A 27,877-nucleotide genomic window follows, 5' to 3' on the forward strand; every position below is an offset into this window, starting at 1 on the left:
CGAACCCACGAACCGCGAGATCATGACCTAAGCGAAAGTCGGACGCTTAACCGACTAAGCCACCCAGGCGCCCCTCAGGCTCTCTTCTCTTGACCCCTCAAGCTAGTAAGGTTTTTCTGTGGTCCAGGCTGCATACTGTTAGAGAATGCATTTAGCTAAAAATGTAGCAAAATCACAGAACTCCTAGGTGCTGCTCTGATTATCAAGAGTGGATTACTCTTGGGGCACCTGGGGCTCAGCCGGTTAAGTATCCGACTTCAGCTCAGGTCATGATTTCACCATTAACGAGTTTGAGCCCCGCATCAGGCTCTGTGCTGACAGCTAGAGCCTAGAGCCTGCTTCAGATTCTGTGTCTCCCCCTCTCTCTGCCCCTTTCCCATTCATGCTCTGTCTTTCTTTCTCAAAAATGAATAAACATTTAAAAAATTACAAAGAGTGGATTACTCTTTGTTCTCCATGTTTGTGTTGGTCCCCCTGAAGTCCTGCCCCTGAATAGTACAGCAGTCGGTCAGAGATTTGGGTACTTTTTATACTCTGATTTTGGTTTTCACATTCTGTGGTTCTCTGGCTTAAGTGTCTAGCTTTTCTTCCAGCCCTGAACTCCCTTTACTGTTCACTCAAGGTGGTAAAATTGCAGTTTTCCACCACTGCTTTCCCAAGCCATACCCATGGAGCTGGGGAGCATTTTTAGCTACAGACTTCTTACCCCTTCCATTTGCAGTTTTTTTTTTTTTTAATGTTTTATTTATTTCTAGGAGAGAGACAGCGTGAGCAGGGGAGGGTCAGAGAGAGAGGGAGTCACAGACTCTGAAACAGGCTCCAGGCTCTGAGCTGTCAGCACAGAGCCCGACGCGGGGCTCGAACCCACGCATCACGAGATCATGACCTAAGCGAAAGTTGGACGCTCAACCGACTAAGCCACCCAGGCGCCCCCGTTTGCAGTTTTATGAGAATAAATTTTGACTGCTTTTGAACACTTTCCAGTATCTTAAAATGATCATTTAAGATAATTTGTCTAGATTTTATGATTGTTGTTTATAGGAAGGTGCACATAATTTTATGTCACTTTTTAGTGTGGTGTCACTGTATCTGACACTTTGTACTTATAAAGCATAAAATTAATGTTTTATATATAGTTGACCAGAGGCCAAAAAGAGTGACAGTAATAGCAAAGATAAATTACCAACCTGTCTTTCTGGCCATCGATTCTCATGGATTCTGATCATCCTTACCCATTGCTTGGTTTTCTGCTGTTAGCCCTTCATCTCTCTTGACAGGCTCTTTCAATTATCCATTTCCTTGGCTTCAGATCCCAGTTACACACTAACAAATTCCACATCTGTATCTGATCCTGTATCTCAGATCCTTCTTGTGAGCTGCAGGCTCAAGTCCAGTTGCCCTAGTGGAGCATTTTCTATTAGCTCTCTGTTTCAGCACTTGAAACTCAGTATGTCTGAAGTGGAATTAATATCTCCCCTCAAAATTCTTCCTTCTCCTTGTGTGTAGTTGCCCAAACCAGAAATCTTCCTCTTTAACTTTAGTCCGTCATCAAGACCTATTTTCTTCGCCCCACTACCTTTCAGATATTTATTTCTCTCTACCGCCACTGCATTACGTGCAAGCTATTTGAGGGATTACTGCAACCCTTCCTCCTCTCTACCCCATTCTTCCCACTGCCGTGCTAATAATCTTTGTTAACTGCCAGCTGCTTTAAGCCAGAATCCTCTTCCACATTCTTTCAGGCTCTGCCAGACTACTTGCACTTCCCTGACCTCACCATACCCTCTTGCCTCCTGGCCTTCCCACATATTCCTGTCTTCCCCGCCTTCTCCTCCCTAGCTTACTTGCATTTCCCCAGTATCCCTGGGGCACCCTGAGCTGTCATTTTCCCAGCTTTACTGATCTCTATTAAACAGGATATCCTTCAGGGCAGAGTCCATTTTGGGTCACCTTTTTGTGCCTTCTGTGCATAGGATTTTCAGTGCCAAGAGGACTACCCTCCCTGATTAAGCACCAGACTTCTGACTAGGCATGTAATAGATGCACAGTAAATACTTGATGACCAAGTGAATGGCCCTGCTCCTAAATACTGGTTTATGATGTTCACACAGTTGGGCCTTCTGCAGTAGAGAGCTGTGGACGATGGAATCTGCCAATATCTGCTGGCCATTGAATCCACCTGGAGTAGCTTTCCCATTGAGTTGTGGGAACTGCCACTCAGCTGCCAAACTGCTGAGATGGTTTTTCTTTAATCCTGTGTGGAAAATGGTTTTGGTTCCTAGCTCAAATGCCACAGCCTCCCACTGTTCTTACCAGGTTTCTCTTGATTTTGCTTATTGCCTCTTAGTTTGTTTTAAGTCATTTACTCTGGCTCCAGGGAGTTTGAATGATTGTGCTAATTTTGGCCAGTTTAACAGATGTCTCTCTGGGATAAAGGTCTCTCTGACTTCCTTTCACCATCATTTCAGAAGTCTTGCCTATTGTTATTTGTCTAGAAGCCAGAGTTACTTCACACCAATATTTATCCCTAGATTAACACATTTTAAGCCATAACACACATTTAAAAAGGAAACTTTTCCTTTATATTAAACATTATTTTGGAACCTTGATACTTTCTTTTCCTTAATGCTTTATACTAGATTTGCCAATGGTCGTTCCACTGGTCTTATTTTGGACAGTGGAGCTACTCACACCACTGCAATCCCAGTCCACGATGGCTATGTCCTTCAGCAAGGTAATGCATTTAACTAGGGTGCACGGAGATGATGTTAGCTGCCATGAGAACGTAGATAATGAAATAGAGCAGTGAATTGGACCAGCAAGTCATATCAGTTTCCAAATAATATCTCTTTTTTAGGAGTTTTGAAAAAACCTTTAGTATATAATGCATATTTAAAACTGATGCATGGCTTCTTTCATGCTTAGAGAGTTCAGTTGATTCTACTTGAAAAGATTATTCATATGTAAATACACAGAAGAAATTTGTCCCAGGGAGTTTGGGTTTAATGCTGTCTTGTCTTAGCCTTGTTTAATCTGTTGTCATAGGCATCGTGAAATCCCCTCTTGCTGGAGACTTTATTACTATGCAGTGCAGAGAACTCTTCCAAGAAATGAATATAGAACTGATTCCTCCATATATGATTGCATCAAAAGTAGGTGATGCTTGAGGTTTCATTTTGGAATTTGTCTCCAGCCTCCCACCCCATGTCATGAACTCTGTTAACCTAGCATGTGCTCTTTGTACTCAGGAAGCTGTTCGTGAAGGATCTCCAGCAAACTGGAAAAGAAAAGAGAAGTTGCCACAGGTTACAAGGTCTTGGCACAACTACATGTGTAATGTAAGAACCTTTATTCTCTTAACAAAAGTTTTATAGGCTCTAATGTGTGTGTGTGTGTGTGTGTGTGTGTGTGTGTGTGTGTGTTTAATTTATTTTGGGAGAGAGAGAGAGAGCATGTGAGCAGGGGAGGGGCAGAGAAAGAGGAAGAGAATCCCAAGCAGACTCTGCACCATCAGTGCAGAGCCCAATGAGGGGCTCGAACTCATGAACTGTGGGATCGTGACCTGAGCTGAAATAGAGAGTCAGATGCTTAACTGACCCTAGGCTGTAAGTTTTTGAATAGAAGTGAGCACTTTATATTTTTAATGATATTTTGCCAACAAAATTAATATTTTGAGAAGGAAGGGGTGCTTTTCATGTTTGTCAAATTATCTCAACAAGCTAGTATATATATTCATTTGGATTACTATGATGAGACCTGAAGGAACTTTGGTTTTGGAGTAAAAACAAGTATTATGGTATTCAGTACATTTTTTTGTCTAAGAAAATGGTTTTAGTCTATAGAGACCTGCTGGTGTGGCTCAGTTATGTTCGCTCTTTTAACACCGGTCAGCCATATAAAAACAAGTGTCCTTATTCAAAGCAAGGAACCAATAAGATTTTCTTTTACTAAAAAATCCGTCTCTGAACATACACCTTACTGACAGGAGGAGAGGTGAGTAAAACCTCTCACACTACAGATGTACATTCATTTCTAATAGTAAAAGGATTTGAAAGTCATAATTTAATACACGAGGGATAAATCCTATCTGACAGGTTTTTTTGCACCTATAGATAAAGATTTTTTGTGGGTGTTCAGTAGAAGGGAAAATTGTGAAGTTGATTAACAATGTTGCCTAGAGATTAGGCAGGATTTTTCTTTTCTTTTTTTTTTTTTTCCCTAGGAGAGAGAGAGAGAGACAGCGTGAGCAGGGGAGGGTCAGAGAGAGAGGGAGATAACAGACTCTGAAATAGGCTCCAGGCTCTGAGCTGGCAGTCAGCACAGAGCCCGACGCGGGGCTCGAACCCATGAACCGCGAGATCATGACCTAAGCGAAAGTCGGACGCTTAACCGACTAAGCCACCCAGGCGCCCCATAGGCAGGATTTTTCTTTAGCAGCCAAGAGGTCATATGTCTTTCACAGCAGAATTTTTAATTGTTTTAAACTATATACAGTCATTAAAAGTTACATAAGATGCCACACGTGCACATATATATATACATTCAATAATGAAATCATCTAAGTCTAGGCTTATTTTTAAGGAAAAAACAGTGTTCTGAAACCAGTTTTGCTATGCAGGACTGTGGTAGGTACAGGGGTTTCTGATTATTTTTATCTCATCAGTGTTCCATAACTGTTGTAATTTTAACATGTTATAATTTAGTTTCTAGTTTAAATGCTTAAAATTGGGTTTTTTGATACTCAGAGTCCTTGCTGGGTAGATTTATTTATAGCCTTGAAAAGACATAGCCATCCAGGAATGTGTTCTAGTTTCATTAAGAAAAGTATTTTAAATATAATGTTACAAAAGTATAAATTGCAAAGACAAGTCTCCATAATCTGTTTCTCAAAAACTTTTTTTTTTTTTTTTATCCATAGTGTGTTATCCAGGATTTTCAAGCTTCAGTACTTCAAGTATCAGATTCAACCTATGATGAACAGTATGTTTTCTTGTCTACAGGACTTACAATAACCCATTAAAACCTTCATACTAATCTTTTAAGCACTGAATACTTCATAACTAAGGAAAGAAATTGATTCATTTTGTTAAAAATTGCAGAATATGCTTAATTTGTCTAACAGTAAAAAGTTAAAATACTGATTAACATAAAAGATATTCTCACTCTGCTTTCTTACATGTTGATAATTTCTTAGTTCATAATTTTGAAGAGGGTTTTTTTGGTTTTTTGTTTAATGTTTATTATGTTTTCAGAGTAGCTGCACAGATGCCAACTGTTCATTATGAATTCCCCAATGGGTACAACTGTGACTTCGGAGCAGAGCGGTTAAAGATTCCTGAAGGGTTGTTTGACCCTTCCAACGTAAAGGTGTGAACGCTATTTCATAATCAGCTTGGCCTTTCCTGTGAATATGGAGCTCTTGTGTAATTATATAAAACCTATAGAAGACTGACTAGAAATTTTTGGGTATGCTGTGTTTGAAGTTCTTCTGTGTGACTACTCATTTTCATTTTGTTGTAGGGATTATCAGGAAATACAATGCTGGGAGTCAGTCACGTTGTCACCACAAGTGTGGGAATGTGTGATATTGACATCAGACCAGTAAGTGTCAGCCTCCTGTTTATGGCATAAAGGTATCTTTTAGGGTAATGAAATGCCCTTGAATCATTATTTAATTTGGCAACTTTGGCCATTCACTTTGAAGTCCATTTTAGAATGTGTAAAAATACAAAGTACTAGAAAAGGAAAAATGCAAAATGTAAGAGCTATGGTGTCCAGTGTGGTAGCTACCAGCCACATGTGCCAATTTAAATTAAAATAAGTAAAAATTTTAAATTCCGTTCTTCAGTTGCACTAGCCACATTATAAAATGGCTACAATGTGACAGTGCAGATAAGGAATGTTTCTGTTCTCACAGGAAGTTCTTTTGGATGGTGATGTTCTAGAGAGTTCCTAAAATGTGACAAGCCAAAATATATATTACTGATTTTTTTTTCTGTATAGTAGTTTTGCTGTTTTTAGTGTTCAGGAAGGTATGGGTTTAAATTATGTAACTTTTACATGGAGTGTAATTTAGATATCTTCTTAACCTTCATAATTTTTGTGTTTTGCCAAGTTTTAAATACTCCATGTTATATATATATATATATATATATATATATACACTAATTATTAGGGTGATTATATGTTAGCTAAACCCTAGATTCAATTTGTAGCCAGCATATATTGCCTAGATATTGTTGGAGTTGATTTCATTCGCTTAGAGCATAGTGCTACTAGCTAGGGGTGTATAAAAACCATGTTGTTCAAAAAAGACTTTTGGGTGACTATGAAAAAATGTTCATTTCAACTAGCCACCTAGCAGGCACTTGCTGCTTCTAAGATGATTAGGGATTAAGTATGGAATTTCCTTAGCCCAAACTCAGGGCCACTTTGGGGGAAAACAGTTGATTGAATTATACTTACTGTAAGACTGTGATAACTTTCTGTTTTGGTGAGATTTCTCCTTTAGTTAACTCATGTTGATTGCAGAGGGGATGCTTGGTTTCCATTTTCTCTTAAAAAAGTTAGATGATTTAGACATTTGGAAGACATTTTTAAAATATGAACTTAGCCACTAAAAACATACAGGCTGACATGTATATTGACTAACAGGGATTCAAACAACAACTTAAAAACAGGCTGACATTTAGCTTTCTGATGCATACATGCAAATTACAGGTTAATATACTCTTACTGTTTAGGGAGGTATCAGCATGTGATTTTTGAAAAAGTTCCCCATGTGGTTCTGATGCCTAATACCCCTGCAGAAGAGAAAGGTCACAGTCATTTTGGCCAGGGATATTATCAGATTCTGCATTATCCATCATAATCATTAGATAATCTCATTGTCTAATTTTAAATACTGTTAACTTCTACATGAGCATTCTGAGATGAAGTCATTATAAAATACACCTCTAACTAAATATTGGCAGCTGTCTGCCAAAAAATTATGCTTGGGTTTTAGAATAATTACTGTAAGTTAGTGGTTCTTAAACTTTAATGCACATTAGAATCAACTCGAGTTTTAAACAAACTAACAAAACCTTTGTCTGGGCCCCATCCCCAGATTTTTTAGTAATTGCCCCCAGGCATTGACGTTTTATAAATTCCATAAATGAGTTGAATGTGCAGCCAGGATTGAGAGCCACTGGATTAAGCTACAAGGTCTGTATGGAAGTAAAAATATTTAAAAAGAAAGGGTAAATTGTAGAGGAGGACATAGTTTTAGTTGTAGTTGCGTTTAAAACTTGGAAACATTTGGAACTAATTTATTTTTGTTTTTTTATCCTAGGGTCTCTATGGCAGTGTTATAGTGGCTGGAGGAAACACACTAATACAGAGCTTCACTGACAGGTTGAATAGAGAGCTCTCTCAGAAAACTCCCCCAGTAAGTTGTTTGTTCTTTAGTGGTATTTTTCAGTCACAGGTGTCCTCATCGCTGGTGAAGTCTTAGAGAGAAGGTTTGTTTCTCAGTAGTCGATTGATATTCTGTGTGTGCTTGATAACAGTGTTACCTAAATAAAGTTAATATCCCTTGTTCATCAAATTTTCATAGATGACATCTTCTAGTTACTCTTGTACTATTTGAATCTTTTATTCGTTGATTCCATACTCAAGTACCTGTAGTGTGCTAGGCACCAGGGCTCTAAAATATAGTCCCTGCCCACTAAAGGCTCAGTCCCCTAGGACAAATAGACAAATAGACAAAAATAAAGACTGTAATGTGCTCAGTGGTTCCATATGTCATGAATGAGACACTCTACGGAACACTATGGAGCAAGCACTTAACTCCCTCATGAAGAAGCTGTTTGAATGAATAGAAGTTCAGCTGGTTGGTAATTTAAGAAAGAATATCTAAGTGGAGTTATACCATGTGCAAAATATGAAGGGAAAGTGGCATATTCCAGTACTTCAAAGTAACTGGCTTGTAGTCTGTGCAGAAGTGGGAAGTGATATGGCTGGAAAGATGGATGATGTATTGATATTCTAGGGATGCTGTAACAAAATACCACAGACTAAACTAGGTGGTTAAACTAGGTGGCTTCAGACAACAGATAATTTATCCTATCTCTGTTCTGGAAGCTAGAAGTCTGAAATTGACATGTCCACAGGGCCATGCTCTTTGAAAAGTAGAGCTGAGAATTCTTTTCCCTCTTCTTAGCATCTGATGGTTTGCCAGCAGTCCTTTGTTTCTTAGACGGAAGTGTTGGAGCTGCAATCCGTCTCCATTGTCATAGGGCATTCTCTCACAGGTCTCTTCTCTTTATTATAAGAACTCCAGGGGGCTGCCTGGGTGGCTCGGTCAGTTAGGTGTCTGGCTGTGACTCAGGTCATGATCCCACGGTTCGTGGGTTCAAGCCCTGTATTGGGCTCTGTGCCGACAGCTCAGAGCCTGGAGCCTGTTTCAGATTCTGTATTTCCCTCTCTCTGTCCCTCCCCCGCAAGCTCTCTTTCTCTGTCTCTCAAAAATAATTAAAAAAAAACAACGATTCCAGTCATATTGGATTAAGGGCCCAACTCTGCTCCAGTATGACCTTATTATTTTTTTTAATTAATGTTTACTTGAGAGAAAGAGAATGCAAGTGGGGGAGAGACAGAGAGAGAGAGAGAGAGAGAGAGAGAGAGAATCCCAAGCAGGCTCCTCGCTGTCGAAGCAGAGCCCAATGCAATGCTCAATTCTGTGAACCATGAGATCATGACCTGAGCCAACATCGAGAGTCAGACACTCAATCAGCTGAGCCACCGAGCTGCTGCCCCACCAATATGATCTTATCCTGACTATCCTAATTGTATCCTAATTGTATCTGCAAAGAACCTATTTCTAAATTAGATCACATTCACAGGTACCAGGGATTAGAACTTCAGCATATCTCTTTGGAGGACACAGCTCCAGCCACACAGATGGGTACCAGGTCATGTTGCTTATTAATAGGGAACTTACAGGATAAAATTTGGCAGGGGACTGCAGAGCTCCTATGTTTGTTTTAAAAAGATCACTGGGTGAATTGTGAAAACTTTTAAAAGGATTCGAAGAATGTGGCTTGGGGAGAAGGTCTGGTACACATTGATAACAGAGTAGTAGTTATAATCTTTATTTTTTTAAAAATGTTTATTTCTTTTGAGAGAGAGACAGAGAGGGAGAATGGACGAGCAGGAGAGGGCCAGAGAGAAAGGGAGAGAGAGAGAATCCCAAGTAGGCTCCACGCGGTCAGCACAGAGCCCAATGCAGGGCTTGATCTCACAAACCATGAGATGACATGAGCTGAAATCAAGAGTTAGATGCTCAACCCACTGAGCCCCCCAGGGCCCCTAGTCATAATCTTTGGATTTTAAAACTTCCATCAAGTAGTTTTTTTGTATGTACTTTGTATTAGTTATTACATTAAAGGAAACTTATTAGGGGTTACACGGGTCCTAATAGTATCTGTAAAATTTGTATATTTGGCAGTCTTTTTGTTTTTCATATAAAGGAACATTTTACATGTGGAACATTTTTATTATTGTTATTTAAGTTATTTAAATATTGATATAGGCACAGGATGAATGCTTAACCTGTGTTTACTACATTCTTGGAGATATAGTCTGGAATAGAATTTTATTATAATACTAATCATTCGATTTGATAGTAAATCCCAGAATAACAAATACAGACTTGGGCTGTCCAAGGTTTGGTCAAGAGCAGTTAGATATTATCCGTGTCATTTAGGAAGCAATTAAAAATAAATGAAATTTTTTGCAGGAAAAAAATTTCATTGAAACAGATACCAACCAGTTCCTCATCTACAAAAATCCATGTTCATCCCTCCTGCTCCCAAGCACTCCCTCCTCCCATATCACATATTTTACTCCCAAAATATATACATTTATTTCACTGCTACATGAACACATAATTTGTGTTCATATAAAATAATAGGAGAGTATCAATAATTTGAGAACTACCCCTGGAAACAAAGGCCTAGGTATGGGGGAAATCTCTTTATGCAGGGAGACAGGAAGCAATAGTACTGAGCCACAAAACCATGTTTATCAAGAGAGTATGAGTTCAAAACATAAATACTCATTTGGGAGGAAAGCAGTTTTAAATAAAAAACATGAGATCTAATGTCTGCATTTTGACTTGGAAGTGGAGGAGTGGGTGGAGTGACCGAAGAGGATAGGAATTAGGATAGGATACTAAAAAAGTAGTAGTTAGAAAGGGGAGGAGGTCTATACAAAGGGTAGCAGGTTGGGACAGTAGTGGTATTTGGCATTGGAAGAAATGGGAAATATATGAAGCACTTAGCACAATACCTGATTTATAGGTAAGTGTTATTATGTGTTTGCTATTATTCTAGGATATCATTGTGAATGCCATACTTTTTAGTGTGCAGTTTTCTAAGGTTATATAATTATTAAATATTATACATTTAAAGCCATAATCAAAGTACTTTCTAGGTAGTAATTCAACCTATGCCTACTATTGGCCTAGGTTTTGCAAAATAATCATGTGTAATTGGTGTTTGAACCAATTGTTAAGTCCTCAAAATTGAATTTTCTGAATTGAGTCACCTGTCACATTATTTGATTGTACTAATACTTATTCTTCCCTCTCTATTTTAGAGCATGCGGTTGAAATTGATTGCAAATAATACAACGGTAGAACGGAGGTTTAGTTCATGGATTGGTGGCTCCATTCTAGCATCTTTGGTTAGTAGTTAAACTACTTTGAAAATAGTTTTATTGAATGATGTAAGTGTACCAGTGAATATAAACCAAATTTAGTAAAAAGACTAAAAATAATTCCAGTGCATCATTTATCTTTGTATCTTATAACTGTCAAATGAGTTACATATTCTAATTTAACAAAACGCTTTAGTGCCTTATCAGTAACTACTTGTCAGCCCAATTTCAGTCTCCCTTCTCAAAGGTAGGGATTCTACTAACATACTCCTGCCCTTTTCATTCTCCCGTTGGCACTGTTGAGGATTTATCTGTAGCACATTTAAAGTTAAATCATTCCTTCTCAGGTTCTGGTTGCTCCCTGGCCTCTTGGTGAGGTCGAGGAGTCAGGAGTTGGTTCTTGGGGCAAATAGTTGAAGTCATGGTGCTGGGTTTCTCATGTTGCTTAGATGGGTGCCTGTCTTGAATCAGCAGGAAAATCCTTGTAGTTATCTGCACCCTAAACTTGGAGATTTTCCCCTTCGTCTCAGAGCAGCCAAAGTAAATGTCAGGAAGTACTTTACTTTTTTTTTTTTTGATCTTTTTTTGGGGGGGGTACAAGTGAGCGAGGGGGCAGAGAGTGAGAGAATCTCAGGAGGGGCAGAGAGAGAGAGAGAGAGAGAGAAATGGGGCTTGCCTGAAGCAGGGCCTGTTTTTGTTTTTTACCTGAAGCAGGGCTGGTACTCACCTGATGCAGGGCTTGAACTCACAAACTGTGGGATCATGACCTGAGCCAAAGTCAGATGCTTAATGACTGAGCCGCCCAGGAGCCCCAATGAAGTATTTCTACTAAACATTTTAATTTTTTTTTTAATATCTATTTTTGAGAGACAGAGCATGAGTGGTAGAGGGGTAGAGAGAGAGGGAGACACAGAATCTGAAGCAGGCTCCAGGCTCTGATTTGTCAACACGGAGCCTGATGTGGGGCTTGAACCTACAAACCCTGAGATCATGACCCAAGATGAAGTTGGACACTTAACCAGCTGAGCCACCCAAGCGCCCCTCTACTAAATATTTTTAAGCTAGTAAATGTTTTATAACTGTCTATTTATGTATTCTATTTCCAGTCTTTTACTAGATCTTAGATCAAAACTAGACACCATTGCAAATTCACTTCAATAGAGTTAATCTTAGAGAATGGATTTCTTCTGCTTATATGTTTTATTACTGATGTAGCCTAGTTTCCTTCCTCTTTTGGTCATTTTCCTCCTTTCCACCTTCTGTAGTGCTTATGTACACTATTTATTGTGTGTGTTCTTTTAAAACTTTAACCTACTCCTGATGAGCACTTTTAAGTTTTATTATTTAATATTTTTTATTTATTTCTAGGAGAGAGAGAGACAGCATGAGCAGGGAAGGGTCAGAGAGAGAGGGAGACACAGACTCTGAAATAGGCTCCAGGCTCTGAGCTGGCAGTCAGCACAGAGCCTGACGCGGGGCTCAAACCTATGAACCGCGAGATCATGACCTAAGCGAAAGTCGGACGCTTAACCGACTAAGCCACCCAGGAGCCCCTTAAGTTTTATTTTAATTTAAAAAATTTTTAATGTTGATTATTTTTGAGAGACACACAGTGGGGGAGGGGCAGAGAGAGAGAGGGAGTCACAGAACCCCAAGTAGGCTACTGGCTCTGAGCTGTCAGCACAGAGCCCGATGTGGGGCTTGAACTCGCGAACTGCGAGATCATGACCTGAGCCCAATTGGACACTTAACCGACTGAGCCACCCAGGTGCCCCAAAGATCAGTTATGAAAAGATATTTAAAAAGCATTTTCTAATAAAAAGGCACAACATATAACCTTTCTTTCCATTTTACAGGGCACCTTTCAACAGATGTGGATTTCCAAACAAGAATATGAAGAAGGAGGGAAGCAGTGTGTAGAAAGGAAATGACCTTGAGGAGAGTTCTCAGAGCTCTGCCTTCCCGTGTCACCTTAAGTTCCACAGCTTTAGTGTACTCAGGAAAAGAGTGACCATCTTTTGTAGAATGTTTATACATTTTTGCATATTTCAATTTCCACTTAAATTTTTTAAGGCTTTAACTGGCTCTATAAATTAAGATAAGTTTGTGCTTTCCTTGAAATGCACTTATTCTTATTACAAGCATTTTATAATTTTGTATAAATGTCTATTTTCTCTAAATATTTTGCTTTCAGTAAATGCTTTTCAACTCTGTTTAGTATATTAATTACCAGTGATTGGTAGAATTGGTTTTTTATTGACTAGTAAAACTTATTGCCTATGCTTTTTACCTTAGGCTTGCAAAATTAAATAAAAATTATTACCCATTCCAGAAATACTTTTTTGAATTAATGTTGTATTGTGACTTAACTACTTTAAGTTTTACTAAACATAACTGTCATTATTGAGTGAAAGTACTCATTGTTTATTAAAAGTAATGTCCACACCCGCTTCATATGCTATTAACATAATAGTAGAAATGTTACCTTAATTCCAAAAGTGGCCTTACTGCCTTTGCTATTGCAGGTGACATCACTTTCCCACTCTAAGGTACAGGTGAGATTAGTCTGCTTAGATGTCAGAACTTATAAAATGGGTGTTTGAACTTTACACCTGATTTTCAAAAAATTTTGGCCGAAGCATGACCACTTGCAGAGTTAACATGCCATATTAACCCTTAAAACAGTTGAGGTAGTCATTTAACTAAAAACACAATTTCTTTATAACTTACTTAATACATATTTACTTTTGTAGATAGATAATTATCCAAGGAAAACAAAATTTAAGAATTCAGACATCTTAGACAATACTTGATTTCTGGGCTTCCGAATGATGTGGAAACTTTTCCTGAAGAAATTTTTCTTTCTTTTTCTCTAAACTTTTCTTCCTTGCTTCAATGCGGGCTTGTTTCTCAATTCTCAATCTAGAATAAAAGCATAGTGCCAATGATCAATAGGCATGAGTACATAAAATAAAACAATAGAACTAAGAGACTGTAGTGAGTAACTTAGTATGCAGTGCTGTGGGGGTGGTTACAGAAATTTGAGCTAAGAATTCTATTTGGGTGAAGACCAAGATAGGTGTGTTTTGTTTTTTTTTAAATTTTTTTACAGATTATCTTATTTTTGAGACAGAGCATGAGAGGAGAGAGACAGAGAGGCAGACATAGAATCTGAAACAGGCTCCAGGCTCTGAGCTGTCAGCACAGAGCCCGACCACAAACTGTGAAATCATGACCTGAGCTGAAGTCGGACGCTTAACCGACTGAGCCACCCAGGTGCCCCGATAGGTGTGTATTTTAAAAATATAAACTATTTTGTAAATTAAGTATAAAGATCAAGCTGAAATCAGATTACCCATTACAGTCCTCAGTCTTTGCTCCAACTAAGTTTTGGCCATTAAAAAAAAATAAACCCATAAAAATAGAATGAAGAATACAGTTTTGCTATTCTAATTCTTTTTAATGTCTAGTTTTGAGAGAGCACGCATGAATCCAGGAGGGGCAGAGAGAAGGAGACAGGATCTGAAGGAGGCTCCACACTGAGAGCCAGAAGTGGGGCTCAAACTCACAAACCATGAGATCGTGACCTAAGCCAAAGTCAGACACTTAACTGAGCCACCTCGGCATCCCAAGGTTTGCTATTCTTAAGAATATTCAGAAGATTATTATGCATGTTCTGAAGTTAAGGCTAAAAAAGATAGTTTCAAAAACAGAATAATTAGAATATGTATTAGGCCTGTAAGCAACACTGGATTCATAGTCATTTATAGCCTCAGTTTATATGACTAAGGGACAAAAAGACCAATGGCACAGTAGGCTTAGAGAAATTGTGGAGGGGAAAAAAACGCTTTTGTTTTTTTTTACTCAGTAGAGTAAAAAAACTGCGTTTTTTTTACTTACTAGAGTATGGATTTATTATAAAAGGATATAAACTCAGGAGTAGCCAGACACAAGAGGTGCACAGGACAAGGAGTGGGGAGAGGGCATGAGGCCTCCATGCCCTCTTCCAGGCACCCCACTCTCCTCCAGTCATACGCTCACCAACAGAAAAGATCCCTGAACCCTGTCCTTTTTACGGAGGCTTCATTACAAACGCGTGTTTGATTAGAGCAAATCACTGTCCACTGGCAGCTGATTCACCTCCAGCCCCGTTTCCCTCTCCAGAAGTCAGGCAGTGGGACTGAAAGTTTCAACCATCTATCCCAAGTTGGTTCCTGTAGCAACTAGCCCCATTCTTGGGTGCTCTCCAAAAGTCATTAACATAACAAAAGACACCACCGACGACACCACCACCACAGAAAATTCCAAGGGTTTTAGGAGTCCTGTGTCAGGAACAAGGAGGGAGACCAAATATATTTACTTTTTATTATAAATCACATCACAAAGATAAAACTGGAAATGAAGAGAGGTAACTGGTTTAATGGGGAAGATGAAAATTTTTAACTGTGATTCTAAAATGTACCAAGATACCTTAAAGCCAGTTTAAAGATCTATTTCATTCCTGTTTAAATCATTTTTTTAGTATTTTTATTTGTTTGGTATGGAAACAAGCTCTTAGGAAAGAACATTAGTTTTTAAAGAACTGATGAAGGCAGCTGTTAAAAGCTGTGGTTTTTGTGCTGCCAGAATTTCCTTCTTAAATTTCCAGCTGTTTTCCTGCCTTGAATTCTGACTACTAGCACCTTTAGTTAGTAACCTTGACATTTTCCCCACCCAGCTTCTCTCTACAGCCACAGCCATGGGGAGTTGAGTAGCATGCTTGCCCTGAAACCACAAACTTGTAATTCTCTCCCCCTCCAACTGCAGTTTGGTTTCTGTCTGCTTTTGGATGTGGATCCAGTGTTCTAAAATAGCTGTTTTCTAAAATCCTTCTTTGTTTTTATAACTATTAGCTGGGGGCTCATGGGACCACTTCACTCCTCTATAACAGATGCCCTATAATAAACCTAATGCAGAAAAAAATTTGCTGTAGTAAATATTTGGAAACCACCATTCTGCAGGATAACATGACTGCAGATATAATGCAGCAGGCTCCTCCCCTCACCCTAGGCCCTTTTCATTTCATCAACCTTGCAATAACATGAGCTCCTATCTTATGTAAACTGAAGTATGTGTACCTTCCTTTTCACATTACAGAAGGATTTAATAACATACATACAGATTGATGAATAGAAAGGCAATACAAAATTTTTGAAAGGATATACACTAGAATGCTAACAAGCTATTTTGGATGGTGAGATTACATAAGACTTTAATTTCATCTTTTCTACCCAATTTTTCTATTTTTTTCCACAATAAACATGTATTACTTATGTAAGAGCTTAACTTGTATTATCTGATGTAAGTTAAGTTTTTTTAATCAAAGGTATTTAGGTTGTGCTCACCTTACAAAACGTTCCACATAGGGCATTGCAAAGAATCGTTTCCTATTATATCTTTTATTTAGGTACCAAGGTATAGGCCATTGCTTGAACTTGTGCCTGCCAAAAAAGCAAAAAGATATTGCCTTAATAGAAAATATTTAATATTTTTTTCAAAGAGTTTTACAATTTTTTTTAATGTTTTATTTATTTCTAGGAGAGAGAGAGAGACAGCGTGAGCAGGGGAGGGTCAGAGAGAGAGGGAGTCACAGACTCTGAAACAGGCTCCAGGCTCTGAGCTGGCAGTCAGCACAGAGCCTGATGCGGGGCTTGAACCCACGAACCGTGAGATCATGACCTAAGCGAAAGTCGGACGCTTAACCAACTAAGCCACCCAGGCGCCCCGAATTTTACAACTTTTATGGTTCTAAATTATGATACTCTAAACTTAGAAAAAAGAAAAAAGTAAAAAGTACATTCATGGACCCACTGAGTTCATGAGTGTATGTATGTTTTGCAATGTCTGCTTCAGATCACTTTTAAAAAAAAATATATTTATTTAAAATGTTTTATTTATTTCTAGGAGAGAGAGAGAGACAGCATGAGCAGGGGAGGGTCAGAGAGAGAGGGAGTCACAGACTGAAAGAGGCTCCAGGCCGAGCTGGCAGTCAGCACAGAGCCTGAAGTGGGGCTCGAACCCACGAACCGCGAGATCATGACCTAAGCGAAAGTCGGACGCTTAACCGACTAAGCCACGCAGGCGCCCCGAAAAAAAAATATAAATATTTCAAGACACCGCTTAAGTTCTGTACTTCCACAGCAACTCTGAGCCATAAACTGGAGTGTATCATTACCAGATATATTTTGTACTTTTAACCCCACACATATGTACTTACTTTATATACACATGTATATAAATACATAATTTAATATAATTTGACATATACATGTATATGTATGTTTTGTGTTTTTTTTTTTAATGTTTTTTATTTATTTCTAGGAGAGAGACAGAGAGAAAGAGACAGCGTGAGCAGGGGAGGGTCAGAGAGAGAAGGAGTCACAGACTCTGAAACAGGCTCCAGGCTCTGAGCTGGCAGTCAGCACAGACCCCAACGCGGGGCCCAAACCCATGAACCGCGAGATCACGACCTAAGCGAAAGTCGGACGCTTAACCAACTAAGCCACCCAGGCGCCCCTATGTTTTGTGTTTTTAAATTATAAATAGATTACACCAACTGATGTTGGTATGTACATCTATCTCAATACAATGAAACCAAAAAATCATTAGATTAAGTGGGGAAAAAGGAAGTTTGAATTCATTCTATATATATATTCATTTGAAAATATTTCAATTAAAAAAGTAACAGGAGGATTAATTTCAGGCCATTTGGCCAATCTTTTCTGATTGGTTAAATCCAAGATTAATCTGTAATATCAGAAGCCAAATTTCCAATCTCTTTGTAATTTCAGCTTTTACTATATAATGTGACAGACAGTGCCTCAAGAAATAATGGACCATGCTTTAAGCAGGATAGATAACAGTATTGTATTTCCCTTAGTTCATCAGGATGACAATCTACTACTCCTTCTCAACAGACAAGGGCATGACATATCCAAATAGTAATCTCCGATATTACTGCTACATGTTCTTTTTGACAGAAAAAAAAGAAGAAATGTTTTTAAGAAGGAGGTCTGCATCTGGAAGGCTATCTTAAATAAATACTGTAACATGCAATAAAAAATTAGGGAAAAGGTACTGGAATTAATGTTTGAATATTAATAAGCTGCATTGGAAAGAAGATATAATTTACTTTACTACTTTTTTAGCTCTGGAAAAGTTAAAAAGCAAAATTTAAAAAACCTAGAAGAGATTAGCACTCATATAGATTCTCTCCTTTATCCTTACCCTTCCCTAACTGACCTCAATTGGGTTAGTCCAAATAAAAATTAGTAGAAAATAATGTTTCTAGTTAGATGTTTTGGTTATTTCTCTCTTCTGTACTGGATTAAACCGTTACAGACATACAACTACTCCCCTACATTTTGCTCCAAGCAGCCCTATTACTGCAAACTCCATTAAAAAGCCTACCAGGTGTGCCTGGGTGAGTCAGTCAGATGAGTGTCTAACTCTTGATCTTGGCTCAGGTCATGATCCCAGGGTTGTGAGACTGAGCCCCATCTCCAGCTCCATGCTGACCTTGGAGCCTGCCTGAGATTCTTTTCTCTCTCCCTCTGTGCCTCCCCACCAACTTGTGTGCTCTCTCCTTAAAAAGGAAAAAAAAAAGCCTGTCAAATGAATAAGCACTACTATGTGGTGTAATTTCAAGAGTACAGGGAAGGTCTCCAACCATCCACAATGCCTCTTATTTAGCTGATCAGTGTTTAAAAATTCTACTAGGTATGCCTCCTTTTAGCAGCTCAATCCAAATGTAAATAAAGCCTTGAAGAGAGACTACACTGGATCTCAATTATTTATACCTCAGTTTGAATGTTTATTATCAGATCCTTTCCCAGGGTCTGACAGGACTTTGGGAGCTAGACATAGAGGACAAAATGTGGAAAGATCTAATGAAAACCTTTTCATAATTTGAACTAGATCGTATCCTGATGGCAATGGCACCAATACTTTTTTTGAAAAGGGTTCCTGTGGCTTTATTCTTTGAGAATTTTTTTCTTTTGGAGAACTTTTTTTTAATCTTAAGTTCTTTTTTTAATTAAACAATTTTTATTGTTTATTTTGAAAGAGAGAGAGAGTTGAGTGGGGGAGGGTCAGAGAGAGGGAGACACAGACTCCCAAACAGGCACCAGGCTCTGAGCTGTCAGCACAGGGCCCAAACTCATGAATCACAAGATCATGACCTGATCAGAAGTTGGCTGCTTAACCAACTGAGCCACCCAGGTGCCCCTAATCTCAAGTTCTTAATGGGTAGGTGCATGTCCTAAAATTAGCTTCAAAGTGTTTTATAACCCTCTGAAATTCTATGTGCATGTGTACATTTTTCTGGGTAAAAGATCTATAACTTTCATCATTCTCAAAAGGTCACATGACTGACAAGATTAAGAACCACTGTTGTTAAGAACCTATACATAATTCAATCATGAGAATGGGGTGCCTAGACTATCAAATAAAGCTACCCTCATTCCTATCTTGGGGTTCCAAAGAGGTCTGGGGACTTCTGTTTACATTAGATACATCTGTAAGAAATTTCATATAAGAGTTTTTGTAAAAGATATTGTGCAGCAGAATGGGGCATGAGATTTCCACTCTCATCTTAGAAAAACCACAATGGAAACTATGTACCAGATGACTCTTCCAAAGATGTCTCTTCTCCAAGCACCAGGTCTAGCTTTTTCTTGACCAGTCTGAAGAAGTCTTAGGGCATCTTCTCTTTCCTGGACAACTTTATCTAATGCATCCATGGAATCTATTACCTGGTAAGAGAGAAGGAAGACAGAATTTCAACAGTCACCTACAACAGAAAGGAGAGGAGGCAAGAAGGACTCCTGGACCGGACAAAGCTCACACACCCCTGTATCCCCAAGTCCAGTGCCTACAACCTGCCACCGTCGCCACCATGCCCAAGAGAAAGGCTGAAGGGCATTTTAAGGAAATGCCTTAAAGGTGAAGGATAAGCTACAAAGATGATCTGCAAAATTACCTGCTAAACCTGCTCCTCCAAAGCCACAGCCCAAACCTACAAATGCCTCTGCAAAGAAGGGAGAGAAGGTACCCAGAGGGAAAAAGGGAAAGCTGATGCTGGCAAGGATGGGAATGGTCCTGCAGAAAATGGAGATGCCAAAACAGACCAGGCACAGACAGCTGCGGGTGCTGGAGATGCAAAGTGAAGTGTGAGCATTTTTGATAACTGTGTACTTCTGGTGATTGTATAGTTTGAAACACTATTTTTTATCAAGTTTTATAAAAATGAAGAATTGTGTTCTACTTTTTTTTTTAGCAATAGTTTATTGTCAAATTAGTTTCCACATAACACTCAGTGCTCATCCCCACAAGTGTCCTCCTCCATGCCCATCCCTCCTCCCCCCCACATCCATCAGTCCTCAGTTTTTGTCAGCATTCAAGAGTCTCTCATGGTTTGCCTCTCTCCCTTTCCCCCACCATTTCCCCCCTTCTTCTCCCCCTTGTTCCTCCATCAAGTTCCTCCTAATCCTCCTATACGTGCAAACATATGATATTTGTCCTTCTCTGCCTGACTTATTTCGCTCAGCATAACACCCTCAAGGTCCATCCATGTTGCTACACATGGCCAGATTTCATTATTTCTCATTGCCAAGTAGTATTCCATCATATAGATAAACCACATCTTCTTGATCCATTGGTCACTTGATGGACACTTAGGCTCTTTCCATGTTTTGGCTATTGTTGAGAGTGCTGCTATGAACATTGGGGTCCATGTGCCCCTATGTATCAGCATACAGGATACAGGATACATATACCTGTATCCATTGGGTAAATTCCTAGCAGTGCTATTGCTGGGTCATAGGGGAGTTCTATTGTTAGTTTCCTGAGGAAGCTCCACACTGTTTTCCAGAGGGGCTGCACCAGTTAACATTCCCACCAACAGTGTAGGAGGGTGCCCGTATCTCCACATCCTAGCCAGCATCTAGAGTACTCTGATTTGCTCATTTTAGCCACTCTGACTGGCATGAGGTGGTATCTCAGTGTGGTTTTGAATTGTATTTCCCTGATGATGAGGGATGCTGAGCATCGTTGTTCTACTTTTTTTTAAGCTATGTTGTCAGCACACCGAACACTTCATTGTTGTTTTGGGGGAAGGGCATATGTCACTAATAGATTATCTCCAAAGCTAGATTGATACAGCGGAAAAACACCATTCCCTTCTGGTTTTGAGAAAGTTCCTCCTGGTTCCCAGGAGAAGGGATTCCTTGATGTTGACACACATTAGTCATCTTGACACAGACGCCTTGTGGTGTGGAAAAACTAAAATTCGTTTTTTATGTCCTCTTCTTCCTCTGCCTTCAACATAGACTTGACTCCCTTACACAGAGAGACCTGTAGAACCTGACCCCAAGAAATGGTTCCCAGTGTGTCAGGCAATCTGGACTTTACAGTGTTACCATGGAGATGGAATCCCTCAAAAGAGTTCCTTTTTTAGCTTGTGGAGCTTCAGATTGATAATTCTACCATTTCATTTCCTGAAAGATGGGGTTGGCTTGTGAAAAGTTGTTAAACAACATGCTAATTATGAAATGTCAACCCTCACTCTAAAGTTTCCCTGTTCACAGCATCAAAGGAAGACTTCGTTGGGTTTTATAGTGGCTTTCTGATTACTGCAGTCCACTGAAGAAGGGAGTTTAAAAGTAGTATTACACTGTTAACGACTGTCTGCCCATGTCCTGCCTGAAATACCATAACTGTTTATGAAAAGTACTTTTAATAAAACTAGATACAGTTTGGCTTGGGAAAAACAACAATCACCTACAACAAATACCAAAAAAAAAAAAAAGAACGTAAAAGGACTATGCTACAGAAAACATCAATGAATATTTTTGTCAAAGAACCATTCTGTCAAATATTTCCTAAAAATCTTTTTGGCACAGGTATTCATACATGGGTGTCTGTAATACCACTTTCTGTAATTTTTTTAAAGTTTAGTTTAGTTTCATTTAAAGGAAAATCTACTTAACTCAGATATATACGTGTGTGTGTGTGCGAGTGTGTAAATAATTAGTTTTGTCTGGAGTGTGATACACGCGCATAGATTCCTTACAGAGATCCAGCCTGACTCCTGTTACTTTAAAACTCAATGAGCTATTCAGTGATATTTGTTACTTTTTAATATTAATACCCATATTTTAGCCTCAACTAATCAGTGTGCCCTAAGACAGACACAGATTTTTTTTTTAATTAAAAAAATTTTTAATTCAGTGATTTTGCGAGACAGCAAGAGCAAGAGAAAGAGGGGCAGAAAGAGAGGGAGAGAATCCCAAGCAGGCTCCATGCTGTCAGTGCAGAGCCCGACACGAGGCTCGATTCCACAAACCTATGAGATCATGACCTGAGCTGAGATCAAGAGTTGGACACTTAACCAACTGAGCCACTCAGGTGCCCCAACACAGATGTTCTGACCTGACTGGCTATTACAGAAAATGGAGTATCAGTCTATCCTGATCCTACTCTCCAATGATCCATCAAGATGCAAGAAGACCCTACTGGAACCCCTATTTATTTTTATCTCTTTCTTTTAACATTTCTATTGAAGTTTACAATGTATACATTAATATACTGGCAGGGCAAAATATATTCTTTATAAATAAATATTCATATTTGGGGACTCATAACAGATGAGATAAATTGTTTCATAGCTCTAAATACTGAGAGGCATTTTTAACTGGTTATGTGTACTACCTGTGAGCATCATAAAAATAGAAATATTACATATACACATTTGTTTCTTTTAAGAGTCCTCAAAAACAGGGGGGGACAGATTAGATTATAAAGATAAACCTCCAGGTAGATGCAGCATCCACGAGATGTGAAAGCTATAAATTTAGATAGACTACCTCATAACCTGTATACGCAGTTCACACTCTGTGCATCTGCTCTCCTCTACTTCAATCAAAGTCACACTGAGCAGCTGAGTCAACATGTACCTCCCTCTTAACTATATGAATTTCTACAAAACCTCTGAGAAATGAAAGATGGGTGAGAATGGTGAATCTTATTTGGAAGACAGACAAACTTAGAAGAGTGAAGTGCTGTGTAGCCCTTAGCCTGGCTGTTAACCAACTACATTAGGGTTTGGCCACAAAAGTTTGCTGCTGGGGCTCCTGACAGAAGTCTAATGTTAGCTCATAAAGAAAGTAAATGGTTACCCTATCCACAGAGTTAATACCCGAGTACTCAAGCTCATGCCACCAGATGAGAAAGAAAATCAGAAGTATCAATTAGATATACTTTATTCAAAACAAGCCAACCTTGAAGAACTTTCCTTTCAGTTTAACTCTTCTAGAGCCAAGAATGTCTTTACACACTTCCACATCTTCAATTTATATCTTGAGACTGAATCTTTTTAATTTTTTCTTGATAAATTTTCCTTAGTAGTATGTCACAAAACTGAAAAGATGCGTACATTTGAGGTTTTAAAAAATCATGATTGGGGTCCTAGGTGGCTCAGTTGGTTAAGCATCTGATTTTGGCTCAGGTCATGATCTTCTGAGTTGAAACCCTGCGTTGGGCTCAGTGCTGACAGCTCAGAGCCTGGAGCCTGCTTCAGATTCTGCGTCTCCCTCTCTGTCTGCCCCTACCCTGCTCATGTTCTGTCTCTCTCTCAAAATTAAACAAACATAAGCACAAAAACCCAAAAACCCCAAAAAACAAAAAAAACTGAAAAAAATTATGATCAATTTCAGTTTATCTGGAGAAAGCTTTCATTATTTTTGTAATCTACTAATACAGAAAGTGCAATACATATGACCTATGGGGATGAAGCTTACTTCTAAAATGTATTTTTTTATTTTTATTTATTTTTTAAATATTTTATTTATTTTTGAGAGAGAGATAGAGATAGCATGAGCAGGGGAGGGTCAGAGAGAGAGGGAGACACAGAATCTGAAGCAGGCTCCAGGCTCTGAACTAGCTGTCAGCACAGAGCCTGATGCAGGATTCAAATCCACGAACCACGAGATCATGACGTGAGCTGCAGTCGGACGCTTAACCGACTGAGCCACCCAGGCGCCCCTAAAATGTATTTTTTTAAACCAGGGAGACAGGGTAATCTATTACTGAAGTTTAAAAGTCTTAGAACAGCACCATTCTAGTAACAGCACCATTCAACAAATAAACAATGTGCTACTCATAACTTTCCTTAATAGCAGAATTAGCAAATATACCTGAAAATGAAATCTCAATGCTTTACAAATGTTGTGTAGCAATGAGAATACTGTCCAGTCAGATCTTAGTTTCTAAATACACCATTCTCCATGAAAAGGAATCAGGGTATTCCTCTGTAAAATGGCTGATGCCAGGGCTGGGGCAGGAAAAGTACCAAATGAATCCAGAACAACTTGCTGTGCCTCATGAAAGGATGATGAGGAAGGACGCAGGAGCCAGCCTGAAGGAACCCACACCAGCCACTGACCCTGGGATGAAGGTATTAGAGAATTGTAACTCACTGGATAAAACTGAAATGCATGAGTCCACAGTGATAGCAAAGAAGGAAGAAAGTGAAGGGAAAGCCATTCCTTACAGAAGAAAGCTAACCAATAAATGTAGCATGAGTCATGGGATGAGAAAAATTCCCATTTAGCAATAGATGTTAAAGCCAGGGAGTGCAAGCTTGAGGAATTGCAGGATGTTTCTATATGATCTTGATACAAAGAAAAATTAGTAACTATATACACTGAGGAGAAATCTGGCAGACACCACAGTAAAATATTATTGATGTGAACACCAGAAACAAAACAAATCCACATCTTTGGCCTCTGAATATTATGTATTGTGAAGAAAACAGTATCACTTCTATGATTAAAGTGAGAAACATCATACAAATCCAAAGAAGCCTAAACTCTTCAAAAACATAAATGTCTTGAAACACAAAGAAAGACTGAGTATCCAGATTAAAGAAGACTAAAGAGACAACAACTGGAAAATGATCCGGAATTTTCTTTTGCTATAAAGGATAATGTCTGGATAACTGATGAAACAGATCTGCAGATTAGATAATAGTATTATATGAGTATTAATTTGCTGATTTTGAAAGTTGTACAGTGGTTATGTAAGGAAATATCCTTGTTTTTTGACAACATATACTTATTTATGGATAAAGGGATGTCATGTATATAACTTACTTTTAAACTTCTGAAAACGAATTTGTTATTTAGAGAAGGAGGCAGAGAAGGATAAAGCAAATGTGGTAAAATATTCACTTAGGGAAACTGGGTGAAAGGTACCTCTGTACTATGTCAAAATACAGTTTAAAATAAAAACAAATATGCTTTGGAATTCAATTTTCACTAAGTAAGAATAACTTCTTCCTAGTTAGGGTAAGTAACTGAAACTTTACTACCTACATTCTTTGACCCGGCAGGTATTTTAGGGCCGCCCCTCTCAGAGGCAGAGTGGCAATAACGACTCTTGAGTAGTGTTGGGAAAGGAGAGTGACACAGCTGAGGTTAGGCAAAAAGCTGAGTTCTGTACTCACTATTTACTATAGCACAGAAACATCAACAAAGAGTTGGCCTAGTAAGCAATCCAGGCAAAAAACCTTAAGAAACTCAACTAAATAACATACAAAACTTCCAGGGCGCCTGAGTGGCTCAGTACATTAAGTGGCTGACATCGGTTCAAGTCATGATCTCACTGTTCGTCAATACAAGCCCTGCATTGGGCTCTGTGCTGATAGCCCAGAGCCTGGAGCCTGCTTCAGATTCTGTGTCTCCCCCTCTCTGCCCCTCCCCGCTCATGCTCGCTCTCTCTCTCTCAAAAATAAATAAATGTTAAAAAAAAAAAAAATTAAAGAAACAAATAGTTCTTTTAAAAAAAATGAAAAGAAAAGGCAGATCTACATATACTGATAGGGAAAAGTATCCAGGATATACTAGTTAAGTAGAAAGTACAAATGTCAGAAGAATTTATAAGAGTTTATAACTAAATTAGATAAATTATGTATTAAATAATTAGGTAATGCTTTTACTATGTAAATAAAAATAATTAGATACACTTCTACATGCAGAGGAAAATACTGCTGGATAAATAGGAAGCATATATAAATGATTGCCTCTTGGAGTGGAAATAATGACCCAAGTGATTTTTTTTTAATGAAGAAGAAAACCTAATGTGAACAATAGTTGACCTCTGCACAACAATGTGAATGTACTTAATACTACTAAACTACACCTCTAAAAATGACTTAAGAAGGTAAGTTTTCTGTTATGTGTTTTTTACTACAATTAAAAAAAAAATGCGCTCAAAACTTTGACCTGGTTGGTAAGGCAGTGGTTAAACTGGAACCAGCAATGTAAAATGATGCAGCTACTTTAAAGAACAGCTGGGCTGTTTCCCAAAATGTTAAACACAGATTTACTGTACGACCCAGAAATTTAATTCCTAGCTATCTACCCAAGAGAAACTAAAAACCCGTGTCCACACATCTGTTGAGAGCTGCGGTGGGGATGGGGAGGGAGTACAGATGCGCATGACACTTCATTTTGAAATGATGGATATATTCTACAAGAGTGATGTTGCACAACTCTGTACATTTACTAAACATCAAGCAGAAACTTTAAAAAAGAAATCTACTTGCCAAGAAATACAGGAACCATGCACTTACATCTTTTGGCCTTTATCCCATACAATAGTCTCTAGCCTCCCACAAATGTTACCTTTTCTAACCGCTCCGGACTTGGCATTGGTAACCTCTGCCGCTTGGCTTCCTGCTCTAAAGTTAGGAGCATGTTTCTTTCCTTCAGTAGGACATACCTGTGTCAAAGAACACAAACCTTGTGATGCTATTCTATGATTATATTAAGGCTATAGTTTTTGACATCAAAACTAATGATCTGTACTCAAAAGTCCTTTAGAAATCTCGATATGCAGAATATCATTAAAAAGAATTATCCTTTAAACAGAGCTGTATCAATTCTTACTCATTTGTTCAGTAAATTTTCCATGTGCCACATACTGTATTAAGTGCCAAGAGAGTTACAAAAAGTATAAAAAACAATCCCTACATTTCAAGTGGAGAAAGAAGATGGATGATAACATTTATTTGGTGCTTATTATATGCCATGCAATGTGCTAATAAGCACTTTATATATATATTACCTCATCTAATTCTCACATCAACCCTTTGGAGTTGGTACTATTTCCACTTTTTTTTTCTTCTTCTTTTTTTAATTTTAGAGAGGAGGTGGGGAGAAGGGCAAGAGGGAGGAGGAGAGAAGAGAATCTTAAGCAGGCTCCAAGCTCAGCACAGAGACCGATTCGGGGCGCCATCCCATGACCATGACATCATGACCTGAGCCAAAATCAAGAGCTGGACACTCAACCAACTGAGCCACCCAGGCGCCCCTCCACTTTCTAAAAGAAGAAAGTAAGGGTAACAGAAGTAAGGTATTCCAGGGCACATAGCTAATTCAAGATTCAAAATCAAGACTCCTTGTGTTCAAAATTCTTTTTATTTTTACTTTACTAGGCTGCCCAGAAACTATAATTTGATGTGGTGTACTGAGTGGTATAGACAAGACAGAGAAGACACATCTCTTCTAGCTAGGTTGATTAAAGCAAGGTTCAGAAAGACGGGTTTTGTTAGTCTGGAAAGGAAACCAAAGCAAACATAACCAAAGGTACTAAAGTGGCAAAGGTAAAGTGGGGGTAAGATTTGTTAATAAACCTGCTTGAGAATTAGAGCTGGAAGAAAAGAAAGGAAATAAATGTTGAGGGCACTGAAAATGACAAAGGCACTGGGGTATTTAAGTTATAGAAGAAGACCATTTTGGGGAAGGAGTTTGCACAAGATAAACGGGTTTTAGCCAAGATGAACACTGAAGAGCCCTACCTATCCCTTTACCGATAAACCACAGTAACAGTGCTTTCATAAAACTAATTTTTCTACAATGAATCTGTGTTGTTCTATATATAACATATCTGACACCAAATGAAAGGTTTTTTCCATCCTGATGCCAAATACGTGTTGACTTTTCAACACCACTTCTCCAACACTCTGACACTAACTACCCATAATGCCAGATTGCCCAGATTGAAAGGTTCAGTCCCATAAGACTTCTCTCTTATGGCTCTAACTCTCTATGCTTTACTAGAAAATGACAAACCTTAC

The 27,877-nt window shown here is 38.7% G+C and overlaps 2 protein-coding genes and 1 pseudogene across 5 annotated transcripts in view; 2 read left to right on the forward strand and 1 right to left on the reverse strand.

Annotated features, from left to right (window-relative positions):
* ACTL6A (actin like 6A) overlaps nt 1-13,038 on the forward strand; it is a 27,635-nt gene extending 14,597 nt beyond the window's left edge. For both annotated transcript variants that reach the window (XM_039254324.1, XM_039254326.1), the window contains exons 6-14: nt 2,640-2,734; nt 3,046-3,152; nt 3,249-3,338; nt 4,919-4,980; nt 5,253-5,367; nt 5,521-5,601; nt 7,334-7,429; nt 10,642-10,728; nt 12,558-13,038. In XM_039254324.1, the coding sequence (XP_039110255.1) occupies nt 2,640-2,734; nt 3,046-3,152; nt 3,249-3,338; nt 4,919-4,980; nt 5,253-5,367; nt 5,521-5,601; nt 7,334-7,429; nt 10,642-10,728; nt 12,558-12,632 (808 nt within the window). In that variant the 3' untranslated portion in view covers nt 12,633-13,038. The remainder of the gene's footprint in view (nt 1-2,639; nt 2,735-3,045; nt 3,153-3,248; nt 3,339-4,918; nt 4,981-5,252; nt 5,368-5,520; nt 5,602-7,333; nt 7,430-10,641; nt 10,729-12,557) is intronic.
* A 391-nt stretch (nt 13,039-13,429) lies between these two features.
* Nucleotides 13,430-27,877, reverse strand: part of MRPL47 (mitochondrial ribosomal protein L47) — a 31,327-nt gene continuing 16,879 nt past the window's right edge. For all 3 annotated transcript variants that reach the window (XM_039254327.1, XM_039254329.1, XM_039254328.1), the window contains exons 4-7: nt 26,424-26,520; nt 19,363-19,493; nt 16,086-16,181; nt 13,430-13,623 (exon numbers count right to left, since the gene is read on the reverse strand). In XM_039254327.1, the coding sequence (XP_039110258.1) occupies nt 13,500-13,623; nt 16,086-16,181; nt 19,363-19,493; nt 26,424-26,520 (448 nt within the window). In that variant the 3' untranslated portion in view covers nt 13,430-13,499. The remainder of the gene's footprint in view (nt 13,624-16,085; nt 16,182-19,362; nt 19,494-26,423; nt 26,521-27,877) is intronic.
* On the forward strand, nt 19,485-19,993 carry LOC120246686 (annotated as a pseudogene).

The sequence above is a fragment of the Hyaena hyaena genome, unplaced genomic scaffold, assembly GCF_003009895.1.
Source record: "Hyaena hyaena isolate Hyena2069 unplaced genomic scaffold, ASM300989v1 scaffold_477, whole genome shotgun sequence".
In the NCBI taxonomy this organism is placed as follows: domain Eukaryota; kingdom Metazoa; phylum Chordata; class Mammalia; order Carnivora; family Hyaenidae; genus Hyaena; species Hyaena hyaena.